This window comes from Podarcis bocagei (assembly GCF_964188305.1).
Source record: "Podarcis bocagei genome assembly, chromosome: 12".
NCBI lineage: Eukaryota > Metazoa > Chordata > Lepidosauria > Squamata > Lacertidae > Podarcis > Podarcis bocagei.
In genome coordinates this window covers 9,737,059-9,758,328 of record NC_138137.1, presented here as the reverse complement: position 1 = coordinate 9,758,328, position 21,270 = coordinate 9,737,059, and the positions used below count along the sequence as shown (strand labels likewise).

The 21,270-nt window shown below is 42.8% G+C and overlaps 1 protein-coding gene across 1 annotated transcript in view; it reads right to left on the bottom strand.

Moving 5' to 3' along the window:
• Window positions 1-5,992: 5,992 nt before the first annotated feature.
• The window catches only part of TRANK1 (tetratricopeptide repeat and ankyrin repeat containing 1), a 50,262-nt gene continuing 34,984 nt past the window's right edge, over window positions 5,993-21,270 (bottom strand). Inside the window, exons 15-24 of the mRNA XM_081164250.1 lie at window positions 20,811-20,948; window positions 20,141-20,284; window positions 19,571-19,727; window positions 18,180-18,268; window positions 15,488-15,591; window positions 14,086-14,218; window positions 13,098-13,243; window positions 9,258-12,298; window positions 8,749-8,850; window positions 5,993-7,174 (exon numbers count right to left, since the gene is read on the bottom strand). Of these exons, the coding sequence (XP_081020376.1) occupies window positions 7,062-7,174; window positions 8,749-8,850; window positions 9,258-12,298; window positions 13,098-13,243; window positions 14,086-14,218; window positions 15,488-15,591; window positions 18,180-18,268; window positions 19,571-19,727; window positions 20,141-20,284; window positions 20,811-20,948 (4,167 nt within the window). The 3' untranslated portion in view covers window positions 5,993-7,061. The remainder of the gene's footprint in view (window positions 7,175-8,748; window positions 8,851-9,257; window positions 12,299-13,097; window positions 13,244-14,085; window positions 14,219-15,487; window positions 15,592-18,179; window positions 18,269-19,570; window positions 19,728-20,140; window positions 20,285-20,810; window positions 20,949-21,270) is intronic.

The window sequence follows — 21,270 nt, the reverse complement described above, 5'->3', positions numbered from 1 at the left end:
TTATCGGTGGTTGCAAGAACAAATGAGCCCTATATTCCAAACAAAGTGCTTGAGTAATCTGGAGGTAGGCTGTATGAACTCTGTATTGATTTGTAATGTTTTGTTGGTCTCTGGACCGTAATAAAGATTGTGTGTGTGTGTGTGTGTGTGTACTTAAATTCACCTTACATTCAATAGGTATCAATGAGCACAGATCTTCCTTTAGACTGGTGGAGAAAAAGTGCAGGATGTTCTGAAAAGAACTCCACAAAACCAAAGTACCCACTTTTAAGAGGCGTTTCCCCTTCCTTTAAACAAAAAAAAAACCCCTAAAGCACCACTACAAAATCAGTGTTTTGAGTGCAGTTGCCGAAAGAATTGCAGAAGGAAAGTTTATCTGCACAGACTTAGGAAACCCATTTCTAATCCATCTCTGTTTATTAGGAATAGCCCCCCCCCTTCCCCCATGCCATGGAGAATTCGTCATTAGGCCAACAGCCTGGGGACACTTCCTTTGCTGCCATGGCAACTGATCTGCATCATCTACAATGCCCTGTGGATAGTCTTCCTCAAGTCCTAGTTTCAGCGGAAAACAGGGAGTCAAGAGAACTCTAGTCACCTGTCTTTCCCATTAATACAAGTCGCATTCAGAGGGAGGGGAGGCTGAAGAGGATTAAAATCGACAACAAATTTGTCAAAAAGCATTATGTTTAGGGGGAAAAGAAGCCTTTTAGCTCAGGCTCTGCAGGATTCCCTATACGCACAAGTACAAGACAACTATAGATTTTTTTCTTCTTTTGAAAAAGGCTCATGAAAGGGTCTCCCTCCGCAAAGCTCTCAAACGAAACAGTGCTGGCTAGCTTGTTCAAACATCTCCGGCCGTTCAAAGTCACACAGAGAAATGGGCCCGTTTCTTAGCTACAGAACTGAAATGGTAGCTCCACAGGAAGGCCGTCAGAGATCATGAAGCACTTTCTTCCCTGCTGGTTTAAGAAGTCCAAATTTGGGTTTCTGTAGACATGTGGCGGTATTTGCAACCATTTTGTCTCACTCACTTCCCCCATTTTATTCAAGACCCATGAATTGGAGGGAGGGAGAGAGAGAGAGAGAGAGAGGCCTGTTTTGTCCACCGGCTTAAATGGAGGCAGAGTGGTTAAAAGTGGATGGCAGATGTTTTCTTCTCAGGTCATCCTATTAAGAATGTCACCTGACCTTAAAATGACATTTGTCACAGCTGATGGCCCACAGCAGGCCATTTGCAAACCAGCAGTCTGATCCAAGAGCAATCAATCCCTTTTCCACTGGGTGGAGACAAGAAGAGAGGGAGCCAGGGTTGGTGCCACACACTCCTGGCTTGCCCACAGTCACCATGAGGCCCATGGCAGATCACTCCTAAATGTATGTGGCCCTCCATTTTAAGAAAACGTTGCCCAGCCTTGAGCTAAGAGAGGCAGCTGCTTGAGGCTGTGCTTGCAGACCCTCCAAGTGTCCCTATTTTCCAGGGGGACGTTCTGGATTTACAGAAGCCGTCCCGGTTTCTGATCTGACCCCAGAATGTCCTGCTTTACCTAGGATGTTCCTATTTTCATTGAAGAAATGTTGGAGAGTATGTGACCCTTGAGTCAAGATTAGTAACTATACAACCTTTAGAAGAGATCTGAAGGCAGCCCTGTAGTGGGAAGCTTAAAAAAAAAAATTTAAATGTTATATTACGTTTTTATATGTGTTGGAAGCTGCCCAGAGGGGCTGGGGCAACCCAGTCAGATAGCCGTGGTATAAATAATCAAATTATTATTTTATTATGGTGGAATAGGACATCCATATTTGCATTGGCTGGACTGTGGTCTTGAGGTTTCCTGCCCTTGCTTTAAAAAGACCTAAATATACAATAGTTAGCAGGTAGCAAGGTACGTCTGTGGGGGACTACCCTGAGCCCCCTAACCTTGCCTGCTGCCCTCAGTCCTAGCAGCAAGATTCAAGAGCCAGTCCTGTCAGCTTCTGTATGCTCAGTGGGAGACGGGCGAGAGAGAGATGCCACCTTGTCCTTTGCCTCGCAGCCAACCCGTCCAATGGACCTTATTTGACCATCAAGAGCCACCATTTTCCACTAAGAATTCAAGGGATCATGACTGTCGAGATTGCCAGTAAAACCTGAGGTTTTCCCTGTGGCAGTTCTTTGAACCACAGGACTGCTTTGACCAAAGCTATTGAAACCGAGGATCAAATGACCCAAATACAGAGAGTTTAGGTGGACCACTTGCGCAGGATATCGTGGTCCATGGCCATCTTTCTTTCTTCAGGTAGTGTTCAAATGTGTACTTAACAGCATAAAGGTAAAGGTAAAGGGACCCCTGACCATTAGGTCCAGTCGTGACCGACTCTGGGGTTGTGACGCTCATCTCGCTTTACTGGCCAAGGGAGCCAGCATTTGTCCACAGACAGCATCCGGGTCATGTTGGCCACTATGCCAACTATTAGCATGACTAAGCCGCTTCTGGCGAAGCAGAGCAGTGCACGGAAACGCCGTTTACCTTCCCGCCAGAGCGGTACCTTTTTTTTTTTTTTAACCACAGCGGTACCTATTTATCTACTTGCACTTTGATGTGCTTTCGAACTGCTAGGTTGGCAGGAGCAGGGACCGAGCAACGGGAGCTTACCCTGTCGCAGGGATTCGAACCGCCAACCTTCTGATCAGCAAGCCCTAGGCTCTGTGGTTTAACCCACAGCACCACCTGCATCCCTTTAACAGCACATTGAACAGCAAATGTAGGGATTTTCCCAGCATAGAGATGAAGCACCAAGATGTGCAATCCTACACACATTTAACACTGACCTGCTTCTGAGCGCAGACCTCTATTTCATTTTGTGTGATAATATGGTTTACGCTCTACACAGGAAAGCCGCTCAGTAAACTTCAGATAAATGAGTCTTTCTTTCATTGTGCAGTTGGGTTTTTAAAATTCATCCTTTTGTGCTCCTAATTTGTCATAAGTGCACACACCCCCTTGCAGGAGCAGCAACAAAAGACCAGAATGATGACATAATAGATTCTGAACTCCCTCCTCCATCCTCCATCCTCTAGCGAGAGAGATTTGCTTTCTTCCTTAAGAATAAGCTGGCTGGTTAAAAATGAGAGACGAGAGATGATATTGAGCTCTCCTCCACAACCACCCACACACATAGTTGGTTTTAATCACAGATGAATGTGCTTGCTGCAATGCTGCATGTTTGTGTAAGAAGAAATGGCTTCCTAGTAGCTGTAATAAAATAAGCCCTCATACCTTGTAAGGTGCGATAGGCTGCAAGGCAATGTTTGTAACTCATTGACTGCCACCATGACACTGGAGTACTAAATCTGGACACTTGGAATGCCCAATCTGTAGAGGTTTTTTATATTTTATTTTAAAGGGAGGAGCCAGAGAAAAAATGCACTCCTTCCAGTGTTAAGTAGCGTTAGACAGGGCAGTGGGCTGTTGGTGAGATCACTGAAATAAAAACTCTTTAATCAGTTCTAGGTTTCTGATTTAAAATGCTTCATTAACTGATTCAGGAGAAATCGGCAGCTGTGCTGAAACAAAAGCAAACCGTATTTGCTAACTGGTGCTTACACTTGATGTAGATCCTGAAACTGTTTTCAAAAACCTATGTATGAAAGCATAGTATCCTGTTGTGCACAAATGGCACTGTTCTCCTTCTAGAAGGGAAACACTCAAAGAGCTTCATTAACGTGTGAATCCAAAATTCCAGATCCCCCCCCAAACTGATGTCAAACTTTACTGCTAGTTTCATGCCATTTTGTGCTGCGAACCCTGCATTTTGTGCCGCCCCCCCCACAACCAAGTAATTGACACAGAAAATTGGGGTCACAGGTTAATGCCAAAAAATCCAACCTTGTCCGATTGACTCTAAAGAGGTGACAGAGTTTTGAGCTTGTTTTGTGCTGCAAACTCGACGTTTTGTGAATCCAATCCCCAGAATCCAATCTTGTCTGATTGATTGGAAACTGCCGCCAAAGTGTTGTCCTAGTTTGGTGCCGTTTTGTTAATGAAGTCCAAGCAAAGCTTCTCCAGCAAAAAAAACCCAAAGACATGCCCATTCAAGGGTTTCCAATTTCATGCATACACACTGGTCGTGATACTTAACACATTCAGAGCATGCACACATAATATGTGCAGAAATTAGCATACTGTACAAAGGCAAAATTCACATTTTTGCTCCACCCACTTTTGCCCCTGACCGCACCCACCACTGGCATGCGGCCCCCAGCAGGTTGCTTAGAAAAAAAGTGGCCCCCAGTTCCTCCCTCCAGTCCTGGCTTACCATGCCACTCAACCCTGGCTTGTGTTTTGGTTTTGGGCTTAAGAGTTTCTGTTGGTCTGGAGGAGAAGGACCACAAGCCAGGGTTTGGATGGCATGCCAAGCCAAATCGTGGCTTCACTCTGAGCAACAACACAATAAAAGGAGAACCGGGTGCCACCATCTCCTCTCTAGGAACCCACACATTTGCATTTAGTCATGGTTTGGCTTGCAGTGCACGTAAAACAGCTCATTGCTGAGCTTCTGATGAGGTTAATCTGATGTTTCTGCTAAATGTGGAAGGGGCTGCAGTAGCAAGTGCTGCCATACACACACACACACACACACACACACACACACACACACACACCCAAACCCAAACAGCTTTGCCAGTCATGCCATAGTGACCTCTGAATGGACCAACTCATTTGGCTGCTCTTAAAAAGAAAAAAGAAAAGTTTAAACTGCAGTTTCTGCTAAAAGCTGTAGCCAGGGGGCTGGTGGTTAATACTGCCATGCTTGTTTTATGTGATCTGCACTGGTTTCCAGGAGCTGGCTTTGACATTTGAAGCACTTAAGTATTTTACTCATTTAAAAACCTTTATAATAAACCACCTTTCCAAATGATACTCTGCCAAAGGCAGCTTTCATATTAAAATTCTGAAACATATCATTTCTACCCCTCTCCCCCCCACACAAAAAAAAACCACACACCTGTGTATCATAATACAAAGAGGAAGAATAGAGTTATTTGCAGATGAAGTGATTGTTGTAGATTCCATTCCTTTGGGTGACATTCCTGTAGTACATTTTTAAAGAGTGTTGCTTAAAAAAATTATTTGAAACTGGCATTATTGCATGCACATCCTCAACCCCAGTGGCCCCCAAACTATGTTTTGGGTTCCTTAGATGGAAGGTGATTGTTGACAAGAGCTGCTCAGTGCGAAAAATACTAACAGCAGACAAAATTCCCTCAAAGGAAGCTTGCACTGACCTCTACTGATCTTTTGGAATAATTAAATTGGGGAGAATATGTTTTCCCCTTGTAATTGATGTCAGGGATGGGCAGACTTCAAGCTTACAGTGGTGCCCTGCAAGACGAATGCCTCGCAAGATGGAAAACTCGCTAGACGAAAGAATTTTCAGTTTTGGAGGTGCTTCGCAAAACGAATTTCCTATGGGCTTGCTTCGCAAGACGACAATGTCTTGCGAGTTCCTGCTGGGTTCCCCCCCTTTTTCTAAGCCGCTAAGCCGCTTATCAGCTGATCCGATCAGCAGATAAGCCGCTAAAAGCCGCTAATCTGTCAATGGGCTTGCTTCGCAAAACGAAAAAACCGCTAGACGAAGAGAATCACAGAACGGATTCTTTTTGTCTTGCGAGGCACCACTGTACTTTTTTTTACTAGGACCCCTGATATCCATCAACCTGAGCCAAGCCAAACACACCATTAGAATCAAATAATTATGAGATCAGGAAACCGTTTTTTTTAAAAAATCAGAATTCAATCGAACTTAAGTGTTTCCACACCAGCAGCTGTTCTTTATGCCCCCACCCCTGGCATACTTTCTTCATTTCAGCAGAATAACTGGGAAGGGAGCGACAAGCAATGCTGTTGTTTCCAAGTTGGGAGCCAGAAATCCTCATGATAGACTTCAAGCCACCCACGCCTCTCTAAAACTGATTTTACAACCTCTGTAGAAAAAAGGCACAAGTCAGTTATAAACACCAATCTTTGTTTTGTTTTATTTTCTAAAATAGTACAATGCTGTATTTTATTTTGTTGAATTGCAAAAGTATAAAAAACCCTTTAAAATGCATATAAACCATAATGAAACTCTAGAGAAAGATTATCTTTTTTGACACATGTAGGAGAACAGTTGATATCAAATTAAGCTTGCAAGAAAAATGAGCACTCTCGTTATTCCTTACAGTTTCCAGGAGACATGAGGAAAGGAAGAACGAGGCTGAGCTTCACAAATTCGCAGCTGCTTCTCACTTGCATAAGGTATTTCTGAACATTCGGCAAAAGTTAAAATTCTATGAAACTAAGAAACACAACAAAAAACCTCTCCTGTTGTTGAGGATGCTCCTAGCCCAGCTGGTAGGCACACATTTAAAAATGGAAAGTAAAGAAGTTGAGAAAGGAAGGGGAAGGAGTATTCTCTCTCACTCCACTCCCAATTGCTTATGCATTGGCTTTGAAAGGTAGAACGACACATCTAAAAATGGCAGGAGTTTTCAAAAGCTGGACTTTTGCCAAGCAACTGCAAAGTAGCAGAGCGAAGGTGCAATTTTAAAGGGGGAAACACGAAACAGGAAGACACGTTTCCCTCCTAATGCAACCAATATCCATCTAGGACACTGGTGGTAGTAGGGGGGAGTTACAGGGGAAAGTAAGAGGCAAACCAAAAAACCTAAGCATCTACCCCTCCTACCACTTCTGAGTTGAATTGTGTCCTCTCCCAACCACTCTATGTACCAGCAGGGACATGGGACTCCTTGCCAAATATGTGGCTCCAGATTCCTGTTGTGGAATTGACTCTATTCTACTTAAAGCTTCTTTGAAGTACTTAAAAAAACCCCAACCCTAAATTACTAAAAGCTGACTGCTAACCTTCTATCCAAGTTACTATGAGGGGAGAAGCTTTGTTGGCAGGTTTCACCTTCCAATTTAATTTCTGTTTTCACATTTCAATACTCAAGTTATAAAATGTAAACGAAATACAACTCAAATCAAGGGAGGAATAAACCTCAGCTTAAAAAAATATATAATTATTATTATTAATTATTTTCTTCTTCTCTTCACCATCTTTCTTGAGGACTTCTTGGGGTGCAGCTCTTCAAAAGTGTCCTCTTCGCATTTCACTTCACTGTCCAAGTCTTTGTCATGGTCAAATTCTACAAGAGGAAAAATTGTTCAATTTTAAAGACAAAACAACGTGCCAAGGAATACTTACTAAGCTGCATCCTAGCGAGGGGAAAAAATTTGTGGAGTCCCACAGCCTTGTTGTTCACTTTGTCATTGGCAAGTACGCCCGAATGGCTTAAATTTCTATTGTATCTAAAACCTTTTTCAACACATGTAAGCCTTAAGCCATCAAAAGGAGGTTAAACTTGCACTCGTTAGATGTCACTTATGAAATATCCCCTTGTACATGCAAGTTTAAACTTGTGAAAAAATGCTGCTAGAACTTTATGGGGTCCCCCCCTTTCTTCACTAATGAAGCTGCTGGATCTCATCTTGTTTCTTCTCTGGTCGCTTAGCCCCCCAGTCCATGAGCTGCTCTGTGACAATGCATGAAAGATGGACTTTCCAATTACTGTATCACCTTACTGAGAAGAGCCAGCTGAACTTTTGTCGTGCAGCTAATAAAAGGTCCATGAACCTCTGTCTGAAAATAAAAGTGAGGACCCTAATCTCCTTTCTCAACAAGTTCATCTTGACCCTGATTCAGAAAACACACAATTTGGGGTAGGGTGGCGGAAGGGTTGTGTGTGAAAATAATTCAAATTCAATAGGACACTTGAAGTTGATGCGTCTGTTTAAATGCCTTACTGCAGTGGTTTTCAACCAGTGTGGCGTGCCGCCCTGGGGTGCCTTGAATGATGGTCAGGGGTGCCATGGGCAACACTGGCCTCTGTCCCTCTTTCCTTCCCTCCCTCCTGATGCCCTCTTGCATCTCTGCCTCCCAAAGGCTTGTATAGCTGTTTGTATAGCTATATACAAAGCTTGTATAGCTGGCTACAAGCTCTGTAGGTGAATGGTGCCTCTGCAGCTGGCCAGGAGGTGCTGGTTGCCAGGGGCTGAGGTGGCAAGAAAGTGGGCGAGGGAGTCCGGCCAGCCAGCCAGCCCTTGCTGTTGGGAATGGGCAGACAAGTCCCAGGCCCCTGTGGGGCAGTGTGAGAAGGCACCTCTCTTTGGGGCAAGGGTGGCAGCTCAAAGATCAGGGGCGGTGGCAGCAGCTGCCCAGAGGACTCCCAAGGAGATGGGAGGAGGCCGAGGGAACATTCCCCAAGGGAGGGTGTTCAAAAAAAGGGTGAGGGACTGCCAGCTCAGCAGGCAAGGGGTGACATAACAGGGCTCCTGAGTCCCACAGGGGAGCTGCAGGAAGAATATAGTTGTTCAAGGGAGCTGTAGACTCAAAAAGGGTGAAAACCTCTGCCTTACTCAATGGCCCATGTGTCAATTCTAATTGCCAAAAGGAGGAGAATGAAAATTCCCTGTCCCTTCAGCAGTTGAGTAAGAAAGGAAGAATTTAGTCAAGGAAAGCTCCTGCAATAAGGCTGCATACATACTGAATCCACTATCTCAAATTACAAGTTCCATGCTAAGTAACTGAATGGGCTGCCAGCATGGTATATCACTATTCTTACAAGCCACAGTACTGCTCACTTCTAAACAATACATGCTTCAGTTTTAACAGATTTAACATTATATAGTGAGCTGCATGTACTTAAAATTTAAAACGTACCTTCCTCCTTTAGTAGGCGGGACTCCGTTTCCTTCAGCCAATTAGAAGCTTTGTCTACATTAGAATTCAAATTGCTAGCCAACTTGGACATGGTTTCTTCAGCTAAAACATAACACAAAAAGATGTAAGCAATTAGGATCATAGGTGTAATGGGAAGGGGTAACACCCCATTTAACACTTATTACAGGAATGTAGAAACAATGGAAGTTTGGGACAAGGGGTGGGCAGGAAACCACTACTTTCATCTGAAAAGGCAAGCCATTATTTAACTGTATATGTGCACGATGGCTGGTTCCTTGTGAAGTGCTAGGCATTAGATCTAACACTTCATTACTGGAGTGGACTGTTGTCGCTGTTGAAAAGTCACATCTGCATAGTGTGGGTCCTGCCAGAATGCTTATATTCACTAAATAATTTTGATGAATGACATTTCAGTATCATTCCCTGCAAAGGAAAACATTCCCTGACTGCTGAGGTGATAAGACGTTGAAACAACTGAAATGCCTTACCATCAGCCCATGCCTTTCTCCTATAGATGTCCTCCACCAAATCAGAAATCTTCTTAATAGCCGCTTGGATTCTACTTTGCATGTGGTTAGACTGCTCATTGGATGCAAAGTGGCCTTTGATGCACGTGTTATCGGCAATACTTCCCATCACATCCATCCCCTTTCGGATTAATGGCTCCACGTTAATTCTGAAAAACTCAAAATACCTCTGGTAAGAGGCAAAATTATTTCCATGTTCGTCCAGCATGATGTGATTTTCAAACGTTTCACCAGCGGCAAAAATTTCATTTCTGTCCATGTTCTCTTCCCAGTCTGCCTCTGTTGGTGTTGTCACTTCTGTGGGTTCTTTTTCAGAAGGTTCTGTCTGAGCAGCAAAGTTTGCAGGCCTTTGGAGAAATTTGACTCCACAAAGGTCACACTGTGTTGGGTCAACGTCTGCTTTTTTGAAGACTCCCAGTGCCATATCCGGGGATTCTTGCTTTGAAGAGGAAATCCTTTTCCATCTAATGCAACAGTAGACAAACAGGAAAAGGCCCCGCAGCTTCCGCTTGGCAGAAGCTTTCTGCTGTTGCTTCTGTTGCCTTGTCCATGCTATATTGGCTAATGGGTCTTCTCTCTCCTCGATGTACATGTCTTTTTCAAGATCTATTTCTGCCTCTTCGAAATTCCTTGCCTGGCTGAGATATGCAAATCTGTCCAAGTCGGCAACCTCAAAGTAGATACCTCTGACAGGTTTGTTGTTCTCATACTTAGTAACCCTCGTTCCTTTAGGGTCCCACCTCCAACAACAGTCCGCTAAAAACTCTGTATCTCGACAAAGCAGCAGCTCCTTCAGGCCATCGACTACTTCTTTAACACTGGAAGTCTCACTCATCAGATCCACAATCTTAATCAATCTTTCAGGCACCTTGGAAGGGTAGTCCCTTTTCAGTTCTGCAAGGAATTCTCGGAGGGTGGGAAAAATTTTGGCTAAAAGATCTTTATATTTCCAACCAAGCACCTGGTCAGCATTCACCAACATCACTAAGCAAAGCACCACAGTGCGCTCAGCTTCCCCAGACACGATGAAGCCAAGGTCACCAAAAGCATCAAAGAGTACATTGAAGTTTTCATACCCACACAGAACATTGGCTAAATATCTCAGGTGAACCTTAAATTCCTTTATGGCTTGCTTTGTGTCCTGTGGCTTATACTCTTGTATGACAGAAAAGGTGAAGGCGTCTTTAAATCGGTCCCCTCTTGTGAATAAATAGTCCCAGTAATGGAAGAGGGCAATATAACTCTTGGGAAGGCAGAGAGTCATGGTTTTGCAGAGGCGCATGAGGACAGCACAACACAGGACAAACTGAAATTCCAGCAAAGCCACAGTGTTTCCTATGCTTGGAATTAAAGGGTCAACACATTTCTTCACCAAGACATTCATGAAACGATAAAAAAACCACCTGCACCGCTCAAGGTTTCTGTGACTGTAGAGCTGGTCCATGGATTCCTGCAAGAGTCTGATGAAAGACAAGTATGTGCTTTCAGCATTCCCTGTATATTTATCAGGTAGCAGCATTCCATATCTGCCCTCTATGCCTTTGGATCTCCCTCTCCCCCTTTCATCCGCCATCTTCAGTTCTCTATTATAGTCATCTTCTTCTCTGGAAAGGAGTCTATCAAACTCTTCGGGGTAAGTGGAAGTAAAGGCAAAGACCTGCATCATTCTCAGCCACAGATCCGTCGATTCTCTCCTGTTCTGGGCCGTCTCGTTTCTAAATTCAGACCGGATGCATTCTCTCAGAACCGCCCTGCAAGGATTAGAATTTTTATGGCTAAAGCGATAATGGCTCAAGATCTGTTTGCATACCATTGGATTTTTGGACACCATCCTCAGGTGGAAATGCTTGGGAAATAGTGCATTGATAAGAGATTTGCACAGTGCATACTTATCAGCGGTCAAGAGCTCATCAATGGCATTGGGTTCATGAAGCAAATCTTTTGGGAACACTTGCTTGGCTTCTAACAGAAGCCCATTTATTGCAGCCAGGTGCATTTTACACCGAAATATAGATTTTATCTCGTGAAGTGACAGGGAGCTATGGAAGTCATCACAGGTTTCGTCCTCACACTTCAAGCCAGCAATAAACTTTGTGCAAATATTTGGGAAGCTCAGACCATGTAAATGGTGAATAATGGCAGTAAGCCTATTCAACAAATGTTTATTCAGTGCAAATTTCACCTCTTCCAGGCTTACACTGAGCTTATCACTTGTTCTCTTTTCTCTCTGTTTGTAACTCTCGGACAAATGTTCTAGAATACAGCCCGCTTCGTTCTGGGAGACCTGACAACTTTCCCCGTCTATCAGGACAATTCCAAAGTATTCAAAACACGACTTCACCATTTCCTTCTCGGCGTTGGTGCCTGCTTTTTTGAAAGCCTTGACCAGATTTAGAAGGGCTTCGATTCCATAGGATGTTAATCCCAAGATGGCCTCACTCTTGACATCACAGCTTGTTGCTCCAAACAGAGCTTCCACGGCGCCAGCATTGTGATTCACACGCAAAAACATTCCAAAGGCCTTCTCCAACATATAGAAGTCTTTCTCCAAAAGTCCAATCAAATAGGTAGCCTCTGCGCTACCAGACTTTTGGTCTGTTCGCTGAAAGAGATCTAAGGCTTCGCTCAAGATGTCTCTCACGTTCTCCACCTTACAAATCCCTGCTACACTAAGGCGGGCCGCAGCAAGCAGACACGATGCTCGGAACTCTTTTTGGTTAGTGAGCTTGGCTGCTTCCAGTACAAAGCCATGTTGCATCATCAGCTCTGCGGCTTCTTCATCTTTGCCTTCCCTCTTCAGCAGGTCAGCAGCTTCAGCAAAGCATTTGTGCGTTTTCAAAAACACAAGCTGGTCTTCGGTGTCAAGGTGAGACAGCACCTCCTTCATTTCACTCATCTTGTTTGTGCGCTGGTACTTGGCAGCAGCTTCCAAATAAAACTGGTTTGCTGTGTATGAAAGTTTGGAAATTGGCAGTCCTTCTTTTCTCATCATCTTTTGATATCTGAAACAGACATATACAAGTAAACTTCAACAGGGAATTGGAAGTAGATGGACAACTCAACATCCAGTGAGATGTTACCTCAGCTACAAGTTGTTCTGGAGACTCAGAGCTTAATGTGAAGTTGAGCCAGGTCTGAGCTAGCTGACACTATTTCCGATTTCCCTTTCTTCATAATACTGGTGTTTGGTTTTATTATTGGTGTATATTTCATATTATGGTTTATAGTCTGGTTATATGTCATGGCATTTGGCTAGTACAATCAGCTCATTGGTTGAGCGACTGAATGATTCTCAGAGCTGATTTAAAAACAAAAAAGTACTGGGCACTGTTTCTTTTTTTAAAAAAAATCAGCACTTTTACATTTCTATTAGATCTTTGTATTTGCACTGTAGAAATGGCTTAAATCAGGGGTCAGCAAACCTTTTCAGCAGGGGGCCGGTCCACTGTCCTTCAGACCTTGTGGGGACCTTGTGAATTCCTATGCCCCACAAATAACCCAGAGATGCATTTTAAATAAAAGGAGACATTCTACTCATGTAAAAACACACCGATTCCTGGACCATTCGCAGGCCGGATTTAGAAGGCGACTGATTTGCCCCAGGCCTTGGTTTGCCTACCCAAGGCTTAAACTATCTTTTCCAAGTGAAGTATTAACATTTTCATAGGCTACTTAGATATGCAGTTTTAAATGGCATGCATTGCAACCCAAGGACACAAATCAGCAATCTTTTCAAAAAAAAAACTGGCAAGGCAGAAGAAATGCTATTTTTTTAATGAAACAGCTTCTTTAAATACAGACCTTTCAACAGATTTTGCTGCTTCTTCATACAGCTCCTCGTGGCAACACATTTTAAGCGCTAGATCAAACTCTTGCATCTGCTCAAAACATCTGTATGCATCTTTGTAGTATTGTCCTCTTTTATAGTAATATGCCGCTTCTTTCACCTGTACGATGATGACACCACATGGATGCTTACATCAAGCATACAATAGCTGGCAACACCTTTCTAATTCTAGCAAATAGGGCTAGACTGACTGCAAGATGAGCCAACTTGCTTATGCTAATAGATCGGACATCAGATAGGAGTTTAGTTATCACCCGGAGTTTACTCAAGCACCACATATTTCAAGTGAATAAATACACATTCAGCAGCAAGTCACCAAGGGTACCACGACAAATGTAAACGAAATCAAATCATGTGCATGCATGTGTGATCCAGCCCTATCTGTGACAAATTTCTCCCTTTTAACACTTCTCACAATAGAAAGGAAATTGATTTGTCTGTCCTCATCACACAACACAAGGGCCAGCTTAAAATATTTACTGGTTCCTAGATTTTTACCACACTCTCTCCCCTCCCCCCGTCCTCTGCTTCTCCATGGCTGACCTCAATTAAGTCTCACCCACTTACATAAAATTAAGGATTCATACGCCCACATCCACACAACACACATATTCTGTTGGGACAACCACATGTACACCAAGCTAGCTTTCATATCTGCCTACCGACTATGCAAAAGTGAAGGAATATGAACAACAGAAAATATGAAATAAGAAACCTTTTGCATGCAGAGTAGCTGTAGGATAAAATATACTGACCCAAACAGCTCTCCTGAGTCAAATGTCACTTCCATTAATTGTTAAAATAGCTCTCAATGCAATACTTTGATGAGCAGAGATACGGTAAATCAACTTGGACTTTTTACTCTCCCATAGTGAAATACTAAAGAGTCCCCAAAAATAAACTGGACAATGAAAGATAAAGAAGTTGGAAAACCACATTTACCTTTCCTAATTTTTCATAAAGTTGTGCACAAAGCTGGTACTCTTTGGCGTGGATTAGGCATTTGAGAGCCAAATTTGGTTCATCACATTCTAGGTAAGTTTTAGCCAGTTCCATATATTCCATTTGCTTCTCTCTGTTTTTTTATATATATATATAGAGAGAGAGAAATAAAACAAAGCAATCACATTTTGGAAAATAGGCAGCCAATTGATTCAAGGTATTTCATTCCATTAGCTATTTTAAAACATTAACAAGCTGAGACAGAAACAGATTCCAACATGCGCTCTTCATGCAGGCAAGAAATATAATAAACAGTGACTTCATTGCTCTAAAAGGGACCTCAAGTCTTCTTTTTGAATGAAGCCATGGTCTATGTTACATCCATCACAACTGTCTTTATTGGAAGCAAAAAGGAGTAAAGTAGTTATGACAAATTTGTTCCATTGGCTTCAAAAGGAAGCTCTAGATATGGAAAGAAGAAGAAGAAGAGGAGGAGTTTGGATTTGATATCCCGCTTTATCATTACCTGAAGGAGTCTCAAAGTGGCTAACATTCTCCTTTCCCTTCCTCCCCCACAACAAACACTCTGTGAGGTGAGTGGGGCTGAGAGACTTCAGAGAAGTGTGACTGGCCCAAGGTCACCCAGCAGCTGCATGTGGAGGAGCGGGGAAGCGAACCCGGTTCACCAGATTACGAGACTACCACTCTTAACCACTACACCACACTGGCTCACACTGGTGCAAAGAAAGGCCAGGCAGGAGAAAGTCTGACGGAGAAACTTTGTGGAATGATAATTGTAGGAAGCAGAGGTGGTAGCAGCATCCTAAAGAGTTGGGTATGCACCCTAGAGTAAGGCAAGATATTTACTTTTTATACCATCTAAGTAAGATAGGAAGCCTAATACTGCCACAGATTCCCTATCACCGCCATGCCAATTCACAAGTCACAGCAAGCCACAAATAATGATTTACCATGAATACGCAGATTGTTCTTGTGACTCTCTACTAGCAAGCGCAAAGAACAAAGCAAGATTGAACCTTGGGCTGCAAATCATGGTTTGCTGGGACCGAAATGAAACAACCAATCTCTGGTTCAAACTAACACTAAACCAAGGATTATGGCAGGCATAGGCAAACTCAGCCCTCCAGATATTTTGGGACTACAATTCCCATCATCCCTGACCACTGGTCCTGTTAGCTAGGGATGATGGGAGTTGTAGTCCCAAAAAACATCTGGAGGGCCGAGTTTGCCTATGCCTGGATTATGCTTTGTTGCTGCTGTGTGCTTAAATTGGGGAAGGGCAATGTTTGCTGCAAACCAGCATTTACAGTGATGCATCAACTGACCTTTAACCAAAAACTGTCAAACAGATTTATGTTTTTTACGTCTAGAAAACACTTACCTGGGGTTCATTTTCTTTGACTGTACTTTAAGCACAGCATCATGTGCCAAGGCTAGTTTTTCCTTCTCGGTTGCTCCTCCTTTTTGATAGCATTTAGCAGCCACCTGAAACAGGAAAGCAACATTTATCCAGAGCGCTGGTTGTTTCACAGAGGAACAGTGCTACCCACTTATTTGAATGGCAGACAACAGACCAGGCAGGCTTGCTAATTGTTGGGTGTGTTGTTGTTTTTTAAATCTTCTCTTGCTCCTGTGCCTGTAACAGTATCTTGACCTGCGGCCATTTGAGATACCAAAGCTTCCCCAAAAAGCAGCGCTCCAAGAAGGCTTCACAAAGTGCCCGAACGGATGCTTGTAGGAAGCCCACAAGTGGATCGTTGTCCTTCTTCACTGTTGCTACCCACCCCCAAAACAAAACTCAACATGGAGCTTCCATCTAGTCATCATAGCAAATAGCTGCAGATAGACCTTCCCTCCATGAATTATCTGTTGAAAAGCATCTGTGTTGGGGGGTCGCCGGGAGGCAGGACAGACCCCCAGGCAAATGACATATACATGCCAGCCCATCTCTCCCTTCTTCGTGCTGCTCGGGAGATCCATCAACCTACTTCCCCGACGTGCTTCCGTGACTCATGTCTTGAGGCGATGAGCACATATTGACTTAGCAATAACAGCAGAGCTAGGCTTGAGGTGTGAGTACTAAGCTAGTTATATACAAATCAGGACAAAGGAAACCAAGGTTCCTCTTTCTCTCTTCTTCCTCAGAGAGAAAAAATACAACAGTACAACAGAGCAGAACAGTGTAAAAACAACATCCGCTCCCATGACTCCATCAGTGATGGAATGTAAACACAGACATGTGATGAAACAATCCCACATATCTGCACAACGGGGGAATGGAATTCCAACACTAAGCAGCTATCGCTCTTCACATCTTGCAGCAGTGAACTGTTGGGAATCAAGCCTTTATCAGGAGAAACTGGCCACTCTCCAGGCACCTGGCTTGATCTCCGGTTGACCTCCCTGTCTGCATTCCCCAGCAGGATACAGGCTGAGGTCGCGATAGGCGATCCTTCTCGGCGTGAGAAGAACACCCCCCCCTCTTTCCTGCCCCCCCCCCCCCGGGCAGGGGAAAGAGATAGACAGAAACGTATTTACATGCCTTTGTTTCTGTCTTTGCAGCGTTACAAAAATCATGACTGCTCTCTTCAAACTCCAACAGCCGAGAGACAAACTCCTCCTGTACTTCCTGTACAGCTCATATGACACTCTGAGCTAATTCCGGTGCTTTGCACTGTGAATAGACTGTCCCTCTGTTTCCCAACATTCCCATTATGTTTTGCTTCCAAGCAGTGAACTTCATGTTAATTATAAACTGCAGAAAGATGCAGAATCAGAGTTGGGAAAGGATTTGAAAGGTCATTTGGCTCGTCCCAGGCTTCAAGAGCCACTGCTGCTACAGCATCCATGAGAGGTGGCCATCCAGCCTCTACTTCAAAACCTCTAAGGAAAGATAGTCCACCATATTCTGAGGCCATCTGCTTCACTCTCAACCCAAATATTTGCCCAACCTTGGCTTAAGGCCCACAAGTGTAAATTGGAACATGCTGTAAATTAGAACATGCAATTAGTGTGTGTGTGCAAAGAAATCGAGCAACAAACTACGACAAAGTTAGATCCAAAGAAGTGTAAATGGAAGGAAAATAGCAACAAGCCCTGTTCCACAAACGTTGGCACAACAGCTTGATTTGGAGTTCACTCAGTGCTTTATGTAGCAGGGCAGGCTTCTACCGCAAAGAACAGCATATTTGAATTTAGTTTCATTTCTTTGCACACAACTCTGTAACCCTTGCCCTTCCATAAACATAAGCTGCCTTCTGCATCTGGAAAAGCACACCTGGATCCATTCCTAAATGTACATGCAAACCTCTCAAGAACATTGGTAAAAAAATTTTTTTAGTATAAAATCCAAACTGCAAACAAAAAAGAAAACAGTTACAAAACACACTGCTTTTCTATATTAACAAATATATATAGAAAAGCACCCCCAATATTTCAAGTGTACCAAAAGTAACCCAAAACAAGTTGAGCATGCTCTATAGCATTTGGTTAATTAAACTACTGGGTTAAAAAATAAAAGCAGCACTGGACCTAGCCTTAATTTTAAAGCATTTCTCAAAATTGTGCCAATTCAGCTATGACACACTGGTACATGACAACAAAGACAAAATGTGAAATTAGTTCCACAATTATCAGTCTACTTGCTATATAGTTTTCACTGAGTGACACTTTACCAATGAAAGTAACAAAAACAAGCCTTTGTGTTGCACTGCAAAAAAAGAAAAAGAAAAAACACCATTTTAAGTACAGCAAACATCAACAGGGCATACAGACTTAAACACAGTGACTCAACAGGATTTTCAGGTGTGTTCCCGGTTGTGAATTAGAGGGACCACATTCATGGCATCATCTGCAAAATTACTGAAAAGCATTTAAAAAAATACTCAATTAAATGAGGTTCTTGCCCCCCCCAGCAGAAGCTTGCCCCCCCCCAAAGCTCTACAGGTAGCATAATTCTATTCTGCATTGTTGTTTGTTGGTTTGTGTTTGCAATTTCACCTCTATGATTCATTGCCAGAGTTAATGTATTTTTCTTAAAATGCCCTCCCTTTTAAGCACGTCTGTGAATTTACCTTCCAACACTGATGCTTTGCATAATATTCTCCTTGTGCAATCCATTCTTCTGGAGTTGAGGTTTTAACAAACATGCTGTCATCGAAATCTAGGAGGCAAAACAAGGATGGAAGGAATTGTTGTGCTGTTAAAATGCTTGTGACATCAGCTCACTTTTAATTCAGTCATCTGAGCGGTTCTCTTGAGTGTAAGCCTGCTTTGGGGTGGAGACGTTGTTGCGATGTTAACATATGAGAGTGCTGGAGGTGAAATAGTTAAACAAGTTACCCAATCAGAACCCAGGGGGGTGGAGCCAGAGGGACTATAAAACCAGCTCTGGGAGGGGCAAAGGGAGGAGTTCGTTGGGAGTTGGGTGGAGTGGGAGTGAATTGGGATAGAGTCTGTGGGTAGGTTGAGTTAGGGTAGCGAAATAAGTTGAGACAGGAATAGTTAGGGGCTAGGAAGACAAGTAAATATCTGAGAGGTGGTTTAGTGAGTGAGAGCAGGTAGCAGAAGTTATAGGTCTGGATAGGCACCCCATGATTGTAATTGACCGGTATGGTTTATGAAACCACACACTTGTTAAATTGCAATAAATAAACAGAAGTTTATGTTCCAATTTAACCCTGACTGGACTCAGTATTGTACCAGGTAGGGCCTGGGTGGTAGGAGCGAGAAATAAAGTGGTGGCACAGGGATCAATAGACGGTGAAACGTCCGGGGACCCTGTGTGATCGCCACAAACAAACATGCTGTCATTGAAATCTAGGAGGCAAAACAAGGATGGAAGGAATTGTTGCACTGTTAAAATTCTTGTGACATCAGCTCAGCTCACTTTTAATTCAGTCATCTGAGCACTTCTCTTGACTGTAAGCCTGCTTTGGGGTGGAGAAAATGGGACGCTGGTTCCCCAACTCACATCCCCTTCTCAAAATGGCCCTCTGACAAAGCTAACTGTTGACCACAGATATAAATGTTCTTGGATATGTGACAGCCTTAGCCAATGCTTTCCTAGTATGTTTCAGTCAGCTGTGAGTTGGTTCCAAGGAACTCTTGAAGAGACAGAGATAAGAAGAAACCAGAGATATATTAGACACAGATCTTTTTAAGTCAGACTTCCCCAACCTGGTGTCTGCCAAATGTTGTGGAATTACAACTTCCATCATCCCTGACCTTTGGCCATATTGGTTGGGGCGGATGGATACTGCAGTTAAAAACAGGAAGGCTGTTTTTAAGCTCATTAAACTAGCCCTAACATTACTGAAGTTATTGGGAATTTCCTAAAATGTAGGCGATAAAAAACATTTAAGCATAAATTTCTCCTTCCTTAATTATTTGCACCTTCTATGCAAAAATCAAATGTTGATTATGAGACAGTCTAGTTTGCAGAATTTTGTAGCATAGACCTTACCTTTATCTTCCTCTGTTTTGACAACCTGAACGAGTTCTCGCTTGATGAAATATCGAAATGCAGGTGCACGCCTGTCACTGTTTTCGTCAAAGATCCACAGATTGACTCTGGCCCTTGTAATAGCAGTATATAACTGCTTTAACTCTCCATTAAGCATCTAGGAATACAATTATGTGCAAAAGACTATCATAAAGAGCAGTGCTGCAGCTAAATACAGGTAATTTGGTGTGCATGTCCAAAACCTCATTATGGGCTTCAAGTTCACATATTAACTTGCCTGCCCAGGAAAGAAGGGCAATATATTGTAATGTTGGACGCTAAGATACTTAAGTGAAGCTTGGAATGTACTTTTATAAGCACAATTTGTATCCAATTTATGATAATGGGTGAAAGATTAAAAATGCATTACAATGCAATATCTTCGGTTAGTCCTCAAAGATTGGGATGTCAACTATTTAGAGATTCCTATGTATTCTTTATTTATTCAACGCAACGGAAACAATTACTTATTTAAAAATAGGTTCAAAAATAGGGACATGATGATTGCTTCTGATTTTATTTTGGAATCACCTTGTACATTTCTGGATTCAGAACAGGAAGTTTTCCTTGAACATCAGCAACTTTCTCCAAGGGCGTTTCAATGACCATTTTGGTTTCTTCAGGTAAAGGAGAGGGAGGTTTGAAAGAAGAAATTATTTTCCATTCTTTGTAAGCCTAAGCGGGGGGGGGGGGGGACAAAAAACCATAGCTATAATAGCACTACTGCACCCGGAAAGCTGTAACCAAGTTTTCAATTTTACTCGTGTTTGAAGTCAACCTCAGAAAGCAAAACAATCTTCAAATCAGTGAGCAAAAGCATACAGTGCAAGGAAACAAAGAAACCCTCTATCTCGGGCAAAAATCCCTTATCTAATACCAGATATGAAAATGACTCCAGCTATAAGCTAAGTGGAACTCGTTTGTCAAGTGTTCCCAAAACAATTTACTTGGGGTCAATGTCTTCACTGCTCCTGAATATATTCTATAAATTAAGATGTGCTGATATTGCAAAAAAACACAACAACATTTAGTACAAACAAGCACATGTGATGGAAATGAAACCAGCAGATAAAAGAACATATTGTTATTAGCAGGAACAAAGGATGACAACTCAACCTAGCCTATTTGAGTTGTTCAGCTCTCCCCTAAAGAGAAATGAATGATATCCAGTCCCTCCCTCCCTCTCTCTATTTTTACATACCTCTGAATCTGTGAAAAAGTTGTAAAGGAGCACATCATCAAATTCCAAGCCTTTTGCTTCGTAAATTGTTAGCACAAGAGCTAAATTAAGTTCCTCGGGGATCTTTTCCTTTGCTATTTCATTTGCTACAAGAATCACCTACAATCAGAATGGGAGACATTAGATCACCAAAACCACAGCAACCCATGAAAATAATACAATAAGTAGAAAGTTGCCTGAAGTTGAATCTAGGTCTTCAGATTCTGGTGATCGATAAGTCTAGACAGATCCTATCATTGAGAAGAATGGCCTCATTTAGGTGCCTAGGTTATCGTAGTTATCCAGGAACAGTTTCCACACCTCCATCTGAAATTAGCGCTGTGGACTTTTCTTGAAGATTCAGACCTGGTGCCCATAATTTACAAGTGCAATGTATTGTGATGCTCTCAAACAAATAAACAAGAAAAACAAGTGGTCTTCT